The 12,803-nt window shown below is 39.2% G+C and overlaps 1 protein-coding gene across 2 annotated transcripts in view; it reads right to left on the minus strand.

The window, feature by feature from the left end:
- The window catches only part of nbas (NBAS subunit of NRZ tethering complex), a 255,796-nt gene that overhangs the window by 44,325 nt on the left and 198,668 nt on the right, over positions 1-12,803 (minus strand). For both annotated transcript variants that reach the window (XM_060853540.1, XM_060853548.1), the window contains 2 exons: positions 6,226-6,444; positions 4,955-5,157 (listed from right to left, as the gene is read on the minus strand). In XM_060853540.1, coding sequence (XP_060709523.1) covers positions 4,955-5,157; positions 6,226-6,444 — 422 coding nt within the window. The remainder of the gene's footprint in view (positions 1-4,954; positions 5,158-6,225; positions 6,445-12,803) is intronic.

The following is a 12,803-nucleotide window of genomic DNA, read 5'->3' on the forward strand; positions in this document are numbered from 1 at the left end:
ATCCCATTTCAGGTTGATTGGGTTTTAATAATTACCCTTTGAAGTGGCGTTGCTGCACAGTTGACAAAATTTGAAATCATAGTTATTAAAAGAATAAAACTGAAATTCCAAAACAAAGCTCTTTTTTAACTATGCAAGAAACAACAAAACAAAGTTAATATCAGCTATGTTGTACCCCGAAATCCATTAGCATGAATGAACAGGCAAGCTGTAGTCAAACACACCACAAACTGCACTTTAAATTGCAGACCCAATAAAGATAGGCCCAACATGTTCTCAGCAACGCACCCAGTTGTTTGTGACCTTTGAGTCAGAAAAATTTTTAAACTCTATGACTTTCTCATGAGGGATTTCGGATCTCCTGTGAGGACTTAGCCTCTGGTTTCCCTCCACAGGGAGCAGTTTTGCTGCTTCTTCTTGCATGGAGTTGTCAGGCAATTGCACTCCAGCTCAGAGTGCCCAACACAAAACAAAATACTGCAGAAACGCTGTAAATCAAGAGTTGTTTTTTAAAAAGTGCAGGAGAAACAGAGAATGTCTTGCAGCATCTGTGTACAAAAAAATTAAGTTTCGAGCAAAAATAACATTGCACTCAAAATGCTAATACTCTTTCTCTGTCCACCGATGCAACAGATGCCAAGCCAGCTGAGGTTTTCTCATACTTAGCTTTTACTTCGCATTGCCCCAAAACTACTCTCTGCAGTCACTCAACTCCTCCCTGAGACAGTGTCCCATGTTATTTCTGTGACTACATTCACTCAAGCCCAGTTCCATCTCTGCTGCTGCTACCTTCTGTAACGAACCTTTTTTTTTGCCACAACCTGTCACGTAGGTTTTCACACTGCATGATAGATACTGTGAGTAGTAAAAATCGACGTTTCAGGCAAAAGTCTTTCAACAGGATCCCAAGAATGCAAGTAAAACCTATCCATTAAAATGTGAGCCATAACAACTTCAGCAAGCTCTGTTTTAGCTGGCACTTTGTCAACCGGCACATTTGTTAGACCACTAAGAATTATCTACCTCAACTATTGCGATGTCTGAGTATTTATGCTGCATATAAAGTATAATAGTAATGTGTATACCACTTGCATTAAGTTTCTATTACTTAGTGGATGACTTTACATCAATTTTAGGAGGTGTGCCAGTTAATAAAATGTTTACCTAAGTCAGGGCCACTTTCTGATGAAGAGTTTGGAATGACTGTCCTTACAAGGATAGCAGGTCGGGCAGCATCAAGATTCCGGATGAAGGGCTTTTGCCCGAAACTTCGATTTTCCTGCTCCTCGGATGCTGCCTGATCTTCTATGCTTTTTCAGATTCTTGAATCTGACCTCCAGCATCTGCAGTTCTCATGTTCACCCTGTCCTTACAAGATATGCAACAATCATTTTCCCAAATTCATTATTAGATCTTTCACCTCTCCATATTCAAATCTTCTCCAAAAATATTTGTCAATTGAAACCAGACATCCACGAAAACATTCTGGGCAAGTATGATTTTCTTGAATGCTGCCAGGCCTATTTGACTAAATGTATGCAACGAACACTGATCATTTCAGGATTTAAGCCTGAACTAACTGATCAAATTGCAGATCCTTCTCTGGAAGGTCCTAAATAAATGAGCTTGCTATCATGCCAGTTATAACTGGATTAAAATCAACTGATCGTAAAAAGAGCTGATCCAAAATCGGTGCATGTAGAGTTCACTTTTGCATGACATGCTTCACTGAACTGCAGTCTCAAATGTTCTTTCCACGCAATGACAATTCAGGATCTACACTGCCTCATAAAATGTTTGCCTTTCTCAAAGTATATGAAACCTCAGGGGAGTGAAAATTACAGTGTAACTTTTGGTTGTTTTGGTAAATTAAATTTATTTTGGTAGGCAAAAATTTTTGTTTAAAAGCAAAGGTCTGTCATGAGATTAATAATTGAACTTTAATTAACATGTTTTTTATTTAACAATTCAAGTAACAGAAGTAATTTTCTATTGTTTTTCCTTCTTCGCTAACCAAGGCTATACCCCTTCTAATATCCTCGCTGTGACCAGACTAGTCTTACTTTAATCTTAGTTCAAATAAAAATTTAAATTATTGACATGCTTAATATTAATGCTCTGGAACGTGGTCTAGAATCACATGTATGCTAATCTCTCAACTGCGTTATAAAGAATGTAGTTCAAAATCTAAAGCCAAATTCTTGAACTCTTTGACACTCTTTCAGTATAACTAGATAGAATTGCCATTTCTGCTAATAATAAAACTCTAAACATGGTGAAGTAAATTGATAGTACATCGTTCTTTTGACCATTTTGGATCTTATTTTACCTTTTACTTTAGGTTACTTTCAATTTTATCTCCCAAGTCTCTCACCTGAAAGAGCTCCAACCCCACACGTTTACATATAGACCACGTGTAAGCCACTGACATGGTATAGTTAAATAGTATGATCGATACAGAGCGCGTACAGGAATACAGAGCAAGGGAACATACACTTACGTTTTTTTTTATATTTGATATAAAGGGACAACAAAGACCAAATGAGGAACATCAACCACATTGTTAGGCAAATTTGTATTTCTATTCTTACATTTCAATCCCGATATGTGCAAAAAAGCTTCCACTTCAATATGTTTTTGCAATATTTAAGTTCTATAACACTAAGCAATTCTATATATTTCTTTTTTAGAGGCAGTTACTCTTTATTCTAACGCTATTATGTTATCTCCAGTAAGAACAGTGACTCTGGCACTAATTTCTTCTCTCTAATGTTTCCACACAGATTATACACTTCAGTGTTTAATTCCCAGTTGTGATTTTTCTGCAGTCATGTCTCCATGCCCACCAGAGCAGTCAAGTCCCACCAAATTTGTTGGGGATTTTAAATTAGTCACTCAATTAAATTTAGAATAAAAATCTACTATTAAATATATAAACAACGACATGGCAGTAACTTAAATGTTGCTAGAAAGAGACATGAAGTTGAAGCTTTTCATTCTGGACTCATTAGGACTGAACCACTCAAACATAAAACTTTAGAAAGGAAGGAGCAATTCACAGAATCCCGACAGTATGAGTCCACACCAACCTTCCATCCCACCCAAACCCACACCCCACCTACCCTATTCCTGTAACCCCACATTTCCCATGACACAGCCACCTAGTATGCATACCTTCAGACCCTGTGGGAAGTTTAACACAGCCAATCCACCTAACCTACACATTATACACAGCCCGGATGTTTAAGTGTCCTGCCAACCTTCAAACCAGCTGGCAGGTTGTGAGGGGGAGGGGGAGGGGGGGGGGGGGGTTGCAAATCTAACCCAAAGAGCACTATGTAGATCCTGGGTCAAAAGATGGAAAAAAAAGATTCACTAAGGGTGATACCTGGAATACAAGACTATATTAATCAGGGAACGATGAACAGGCTGGATTTCCTTTCTTTTTTGATGGTGAACAGAGCCTAATTTTGAAAAATATTGACAGAGTTGACAGACAAGTATTTCCACCCTCTCGCACAACAGGAAAAGTAAAAATAGAGGCCATTAGTATAAAGATAGTCAAATAGAGAAAGCATGGGAAACTTCCTCATCAGTAGAGGTAAAAGTAAGTGAGAATTTTGAACTCCCTAAAACAAGAACTAGTTTAGATGAATAAGTTTGTTTAATTTGTTCATGGGCTGGCTAGCTGAATCTGCATTTATTGCCTAACTTTAATGACCTTAAAGATGTTTGCTGTATGTTGCTCTTTTGAACCACTGCAGTCTGGGGGTTTGGTAGGGACACCCACAGCGCTGTCAGGGAGGGTGCTTTAGGATTTTGACCCAGCTATTTTGAATGAATGGCAATAGAGGTCCAAGTCAGGATGGTGTACAATTTGAGGGGAAGCCCGCATATGGTGATGCTCCCATGCACCTGCTGCTCTTGGCCGTCTAGATGATGCAGGTTTGTAAGGTGCTTTGAAGATATCTGGAGGATGTATTTAAAATGAAGTTAGGTAATCATATGAGAGCGTGGGAGTTATGCAAGTAGAGTTCAAAAGAAGAAGAATGGGAAGGGTTTTGCACAGAGCATTATTGGATCAAATAGCCAATTTCTCGGTTGCGTATTTATTTCAGTCTGTAGAATGATTGCTGCAAACTCAGCACAATTAAAATGAAGTTTGTGTCACAATAATTAAAACGACAATAGTCAAACAATCAGAGGTAGTGATCAAGATCTCTGAATACCTAAGTCATTCATTGCTTAAAGCCTTTTGCGTTAATTAAAATGCAAATAGATTAAAGCAACAGCATATTCTGACAGTAAAGATTATCAAACATTGTCCTGGTATAAACTTCGTACTGCCTGCAGTAACACAGTGGGAAAAAATGAAAATACCCAGAAGAATTTTATATAACAGAAAGAATGATCAACAATGTTAAATGCACAATGCAGATTACAGAAAAGCAATACAAAATCATGATTTTAAAAAATAAGCATAAGATTCCTGTTATCCCACCTTATTCAAATATAAACAATCTATTCTCATAAATAATGTAAAGCTTGCTCGGCCATCACAGAGGGCAATTAAGGGTCAACTGTTTTGTCTAGTTTGGAATCATATGTAGGTCAGACTGGATAAGGTTGGCAGATCTTCCTCCTTGATGATCACCACAACATCAATATTAGCTATTATGGTCATCACCACCAAGACTAGTTTTATATTTAAGATTTTATTCATAGAATTTAAATGATACCAGCTGTCATGGTGGCATTTTAATCCAGAGTTTTGGTCCAGGACAATAGGTTACCAGTCCAGTGATATAACCACCATGTCACTGGTTCTGACTAAACATAATTTAGATGTAGGGGGCTGGTGTGCAAAGATAGCTAAATAGCCCATGTATAGAAATATTAGGTAACTTGAGCTAATTAATTCAGAACACCAAAATGTACCTGATTGGAAGCCTACCTTAGCACATTTATAACTCTCTGTATAGCATCTTGTACAACAGCTTTAGCGGATATGTCTTGCGATTCCACAGCAACTAGAAGCATCTGCTGCATTATATCAAGAGGTTGCCCATCTAGAACCATAGTAACCACCAGGTTGTGCAGTTTACTACTCTCAGATCTTGAAAGGTCATAGAGCCGATAGTATTTTTGGAACAGGACCTGGAAAGAAAATAACATTTTTCAGATTTGTTTCTCGAACTAGGATCAGAAAACAAGCTCGGGACAGATTTTCTGACTCTCAGTCAATTCTGTATTAAATTTGACAAGTCTCCCATTGTGCAGGATTTACATCAATCAGCTGCTGTAACCCTGTGCCTGAAAGATCCAACATCACAATCCACCACTTTGTCAGCTCCTGAAAAAAGATAGTAAAAGTGGATGGCAGGTCAAGTGCTAGATAGGCAGAGTGCCGAGTGCCAGGTGTAGAGGGGTGTTTTGGATCCTGGAGGTAGAGTGGGGTTTTGGCTCTCTTGGAGAGGGGTGGATGTTGGCTCCTAGGAGAGGTGGGCGGTGGGGGCAGTGTGTTGGGTCCTTGGGGTTTGGGGGGGGGGGGGGGGGGAGTGGAGATGGTGGTGTTGGGTCCTATTCGAATGGCGTTTCTTAGATTGAGTATTTCAGGCATTGCCTTTTCAGTTGTCAATTTCCAAATGTTTTTTCTTTTATACCATTATAAAAGGCAGAAGGTTTTTTCAATATTTAAGGTACTGTTAAATTGCAGGTTTTTAATTAAAGAACAAACTTACATTTATATAGTGCTGTATGTGACTTCATTGTGTCACCAGATGCTTTAGAGCCAAGCACCTTTGAAATGTATTCACTTGCTAAAGTGTTGGGAATTTTAGCAACAAACATATACAGTACAAACTTCCATAAACTGCAACAAAGTAAGACACCAAGGAGACCTAGGAATACAGGGCTTTAAACTATCTTGATGATGGAGCTGTGTTTTTTTGTGGAATTGAGGAAAATTCTAGTAGGAACTTTGCTTTTACATTCCTCAGGTTAAAGTTATATTGTCAGTAATGTGATTGACCTTTATTGTACTTAACACAACAGTAATCATGGTGTTAACAAACATGAACAACATATGATTGCCAAGCACAACTAGCCTTCATTTTATATACACAAAGCTATGATTAAAGAGTTTGCCTTGTGCATGTCATATAATCACTTTTTATGGAAGATGAACATTGTGCAGTTGGTTGTGAAGGACAGGATGAGCTTTACCTGTTTGTTAGCCTTTAGGGAGTGCACAAAGCTGTGGTTGAGTGTTTCTAGATGAGCAAATGATTGCTGTAGATGAGTCAAAGCCTCTTCATAGCTGACTTGGGAATTTGAAGCAGGTGGGATGTTGCCTTCGAAAGCCTTCTTCTGCTGCTTCTCACTGACCTGTTTGATTGCTTTCATTGCTCTTTTAGTAATCTCCAACCTAGCTTGAACATGCAGCTGTAAAGCAAAGACAAAACAATAGAAAGGAAGTGAGCACATACAAGAAAATGTTTACGATATAAATGAGTTGTGCACAGAAGTATGAAAAAAGGGGTGCATGAATCAAGAAGGAAAGAAAATGAAGTTCAAACTATATATTCAAAGTTAATACCTGACTTCCTCGTGTTCCACTTTCCCTTTGAGAATGCGCAATAAGGGCAGTGGAGAGGTGGGGGTGGGGGAGATGAAACAGATTTTTCATTTGAAGCACAAAACATCGTGCCAGTTAATGTTCATGCTTTAGTAGATTGCTGCAGATCACATTATGCAACTTAACTGCACTTGTTTATTAGCAATAACCTAGAAATTTAGTGTAGAATTTCTATTGATGTGTATCCAATATTGAAGTTGTTAGACATGTCTCTGCCATATCAGCAAATTGATTACAATTCGCGAGTGAATAGGTATCAATACCACAAAAACATATGAGATCACCAACTCACCGCCTCACGGCTCTCAGAAACTGAGATCCTAATTCGGCATTGCACCTACTTTTAGTTGACAACTGAGCTGATCCAATGCCTTGGACAGCCAACTTAGTTACTTAATCTTCTCAGATGGATATTCTCACATTAGCAAGACAGTTATAGATTGAGGAATAAAGCAGCTACACAGACTGAATATGCTGCTTTACTCTGAAAACTATTGTGAATGAATAGTTAAGCATGATCATACACATACAGAGTGATAATAAACACAATACAATACAGCAGAGGAACAGGCCCTTCTGTCCACTAAGGCTGCGCTGATCCCTAGTTCTTATTTAGATCTGCTACTTAATGCACATTTTCCATCTGTTCACCTCCTATTCAGGTCTATCAAGATAACATTTTCAATGTTGCTAACATGCCTGCTTCCACCACCTTCAGTGGCAGTGCATTGCAGACACTCACTCTGTGTGAAACATTTTCCCTGCAATTCTCCCCTAAATTTTCCCCCTCTGACCTTGAGCCCGAGCCCTCTTGTAGTTGACCTTTCCACCCTGGGAAAAAGGCTCTTAGTGTCCATCCTATCTAATCCTCACATAATTTTGTAGACCTCTACCAGGTTGACCCTCAGCCTCCATCTTTCCAGTGAAAACAATCCAAGTTTATCCAACCTTTTCTCATAACTAAGACTCTTCAGCCAGGCAACATTCTGGTAAATCTTTTCTCCACCCTCCCCAAAACATCCATGTCCTGCTGGTAGTGTGGTGACTAGAATTGCATGTAATATTCCAAATACGGCCTAACTAAAGTTTTGTACAGCTGTATCATAACTTGTCTATTTTTATATTTGATGCCCCAGCCGATGAAGGCAAGTATGCAAAATGCTTTCTTGGAGATGTAGGTGTTGGACTGGGTTGGATAAGGTCATAAGTTTTAAGGCACCAGGTTATAGTCCAACAGGTTTATTTTAAATCACAAGCTTTCGGAGCTCTACTCCTTTGTCAGGTGAAGTCATCTGACTTCACTGCTCTGCTCTGAACTGCTCTGTTCTGCTCTGAAAGCTTGTGATTTTAAATAAACCTATTGGACACTAACCTGGTATTGTGAGATTTCTGAGGATGCCTTCTTGAATGTCTTGTCCACTTGTGTTGCCACTTTCAAGTCTCTGGGTGGCACGGTGGCTCAGTGGTTAGCACTGCTGCCTCACAGCGCCTGAGACCCGGGTTCATTTCCCGACTCAGGCGACTGACTGTGTGGAGTTTGCATGTTCTCCCCGTGTCTGCGTGGGTTTCCTCCCACAGTCCAAAGATGTGTGGGTCAGGTGAATTGGCCATGCTAAATTGCCCGTTGTGTTAGGTAAGGGGTAAATGTAGGGGCATGGGTGGGTTGCGCTTCGGCGGGTCGGTGTGGACTTGTTGGGCTGAAGGGCCTGTTTCCACACTGTAAGTCATCTAATCATCATCATCTAATCTCTGTGGACCTGTACATCCAGATACCTCTAAATGTTAAGGGTTCTGCTATTTATTGTATTATTGTATAAATCACCTCTGAATTTGTCCATCCAAAAATGCATCACCTTGTAATTGAGGGGAGTGTTACGGACCAGGCCAGACCCCCTCAAAACATTTCAGCCTGGAACCTAATTTTTCTAGTTTCTTTAAGCAGGTGTATTGTAGATATGTTAGGAATGACACAGCTGGTCAAACTCCTCCCCCCCACCCCGGTTTTAAACAAAACAAAATTTATTTACAGAATGCCAAATGAAACACAAATAAAAGAGAACAGGATACAGATTAACTTAACCTATCCAAAAACCCAGACAATTCCAATTTAATGATGCTGTTCCAAATACCTGCAACAATCACCATAAACAATCCTTGGCAAAAAAAAAGATAAAATCAAACACAGGGTCTTACAGCAGAGAGAGAGAGAGAGAGAGAGAGAGCGAGAGAGAGAGAGAGAGCGAGAGCGAGAGATGGCAGAGAGATTCAGCATCGAACACCTTCTTCCATGGAGCTGTTTCGTTTGGATTCCCAGCTAATAACTGATCAGCAGGTCTGAGCAGCCAGACTGCTAAAACCAAAACACACAAAAAACAGAAAAGCTGAGCTGAGCTGGTAGAACTGGCCACTCACCTTTCATTGTACAAGTGTTTTTTTTAATACTTAAAAACTTCTTCAAGAAAATAACCCAGACATCTCAACAACTCTGCCCTGTGTAACACTTTTGAAAAAAAAACCAAGGACAACACAACCTTGTTAAAGTAGCAGCATCATCACAGGAGATTGCAGGTGATCAGGTTTCTAGATTTTGTGGTATGAACTCTTGTACTTCTCTCCCAATCATAAGAGGCTTAACTGTGTTTTTTAAAAAATGCTTAAAAGAATACCATCCAGATAAAAGCAAGAACCTCAGCAATGACGTTCCTTAAGTATAACTATCAGTTTTCAGCTATTATCCTTTTGGAGAAAGCTTAAAAGAAATAGCGTAGGCCAATGTAAAATTAGTCTCACCTTACAGCTAATGCTGTAGCCAGAATATATACTGCATTATCTTTATGAGTGTACTTGGAGGAAAGAAGCAGGCAATCTCAATATGTGCAGTAAGAAACTGGATATTAAGATTTTCATAAAACCATAAGAAATCTTTTTCTGTAAACAAGTCATAATTATAATATTTTTAATTAGCTTGGTCTATTAAGTTTTTCATTTAGGAATATAGGCACAGATGGAGGCCATTCTGCCTCTTGAGCCCGTTCTGTCAATTAGATCATGGCCAAACCACAGGATAACTCCATATACCCTGCCTTAGGCCTCTATCCCTTAATAGCTTTGTTTATCAAAAATTTATCAATCACAGCCTTAAAATTAACTAATCTAGCATTAACTGTACTTGTGGAAGAGAATCTCGAACCACTACCATCCTCTGTATGTAGGAGTACTTCCTAAAATCTCTCCTGAACGGTCTGGCCCTAATATACACTCTAGTTCTAGATGTTTCTATACATCTGTTGTAATGTTAAAATACTTGAATAATTAATAATCTAGCCTTTGGGAGGTCATGTTGCGGCTGTACAGGACATTTGTTAGGCCACTGTTGGAATATTGCATGCAATTCTAGTCACCTTCCTACCGGAAAGATGTTGCGAAACTTGAAAGGGTTCAGAAAAGATTTACAAGGATGTTGCCAGGGTTGAAGGATCTGAGCTACAGAGAGAGGCTGAACAGGCTGGGGCTGTTTGCTTGCAGCAAACTTCCCAGCTTTCAGGACAGCATCTTCTCATGCTAACTGTTGCAAGACATGTCAGAGTGATGACACGGATACCACCATTACCTCAGAGTGCAGTGGAGGCCGGGACGCTAAATGTCTTCAAGGCAAAGATTGATAATTCCTTGTGACATCAAGAATTTAAGGTCTACGGGGAGAATGTGGGTAAGTGGAGTTGAAATGCCCATCAGCCATGATTGAATGGCGGAGTGGACTCAATGGGCCGCATGGCCTTACTTCCACTCCTGTGTCTTATGGTCTTATTACCCGTGAGGACACTATTGACCATGTACATGGTAGGTACTCATATGACCTGGCCAACGTTGTCTTTCTCATATGCTGCAGGCAAGGATGCCCCAAGGCATGGCACACGATATTACGACAACATATGAATGGATGCCATGCAACAATCACCAGACAGGGATGTTCCCTCCCAGTCAGGGAACACTTCAGCAGTCAGGGAACACTTCAGCAGTCAGGGACATTTGGCCTCTTATCTTTGGGTGACCATTTTTCAAGGTGGACTTCGGGATAGGCAACAATGCAGTGTGGCCAAGCAAAGGCTGATAGCCAATTTCGGTACCCATGAGGATGGCCTCAACTGGGACCTTGGGTTCATGTCACACTACAGGGGGCTGCACGACACTAAAAACTCTCACTCTCTCTTACACACACAAACACACTCATACATACTCAATGCAGACTCTCTCTCATACACATGCTCTCGCTCATACACACACATACATCCTCCACGCTCACACCCATGCACACACCTCCTCAGAAGCTGATACTCCATCACACCCACTCAAAAACTTTACCAAGCTTTCACACACGCACACACTCCCACGAGCACTCACACACACATACACAAATAAGTCTTTGGGGTGCATTTGTATTTGCAGAATTGTATTTGCAGATACATTCTATTTTGCTCAAAAAGTGCACAATCTGCAACAGTCAATGCTGACATTCAATCCATGTAATATTCTGTAAATACCACGCGGAAATAGAACCAGTCTGACTCAAGGTTGGGATACTGACAGATTCTAACCTCACACCTTTAATGCGTTGTCTGAGCAGGGATGTAACCTTTTGTTATAAAACCTCAAGTTATCTTGAGAAGGTGACTTAAGAGAAGTTCTGGGATTTACATATTAATGAACTGAAACCTGCAATCCATTCTAAAAGACTTAACAGCAATCTAGGTTGTTCAATATATCATTTCAATTACATGAGACTGGAATCTTCTGCAATAAATTATGTGTTTTATGATCTTATGCTCCACAACCACCTGATGAAGGAGCAGCTCTCTGAATGCTAGTGCTTCCAAATAAACCTATTGGACTATAACCTGGTATTGTGTGATTTTTAACAGTGAATTAACAGCCTATTTGACACCACACAATAATTTTCATTCAATTCAAGTCAATTTTACCACTTACTTTTCAATACAATTCTGAGAACAATGACACTGTGAAAGGAGAAAGTTTAAAAATATTCTTTGACTGTAATATCACAGAGATTAAGCCAATAATACAATATTTTACAAAACGCAGTCTGGCAATATTTGTGAAACCGAGTCATCCTTACAAAACTATTGTTATTTTAAGATTCTAACTCACATAAGTATTATATTAACTATTCTAAATGTATCGTATTTAAAAGTGATTTTAAAAATCATCTGTATTTTGACAATAAACATTTGGTACACATAAGGGCACTGAGGATGTGTTAATGTTCAGCATTATTTCTGGGCAGGCTTTAGACAAATATGAATAATGCCTCCCTTGCATTAATGGCATGATTGAAATTTTGAAGGACTGCCTTACACTTTTAAATCAGGAGTTAGTATTGCATGAAATTTGGTTATGGAGAACACCTGCAGCATCTAAGTTCATGATTGTCTGCAGATCACCTTATGAATAAGATATTGATGCACATAGCCTTTCAGTTGTAACGTTGAATGTCATTGGATGGTAATAGCTTCAGGTTGCATGCAATGTCTGTTGTGTCGAAAAAAAATCTGTTTATGTCGTGCAAGTCTATGAACACATCATAGATAATTGGGTCAGTAGGCTTTGGACAGGATTTCTCTGCAGGCATTATTTTAATACTTCATGCAATCTTATGGTTTCTACAACTGTTGTCAGATTTGGCTGACAGTCACGTAATCTTCATTTTGATTGTGAGCCTGTTAAAATTCTGTGGTGATAACATGTTCTATTTAAGAAAAACAATTTCACACATTGAAGGCTCACAATAACATTCAGTGCAATACATAATCTGTTGTTCCAAAACCTGAGTCCTATGCAATTATTAGGAACTGCTGACATTATGATCCTTTTAACCACCATAATAATTATAATAGTTTTAATGTCCTCTTGTATTTCGTTTGTATTTACATATAACAAAATTTTGCAAGTTGCGATTTTAACAATCCAGGCAGTGTAAGTAAAGTATCCTATGTGGCACTGAATCAGCGCAGTTGTATGCACTGAAATCACACTGCAAGTGTTGACTAGCCCTATACTTGTAATGCTTCAACTGGGAATTATTCAGTGTTTGACTAGAGATACAAATTGAAGTACTCAAAATGCCCTCAAAGGGATGAATCACAAATAC

Source organism: Hemiscyllium ocellatum, chromosome 3 (genome assembly GCF_020745735.1).
Source record: "Hemiscyllium ocellatum isolate sHemOce1 chromosome 3, sHemOce1.pat.X.cur, whole genome shotgun sequence".
NCBI classification, from domain to species: Eukaryota; Metazoa; Chordata; class Chondrichthyes; order Orectolobiformes; family Hemiscylliidae; genus Hemiscyllium; species Hemiscyllium ocellatum.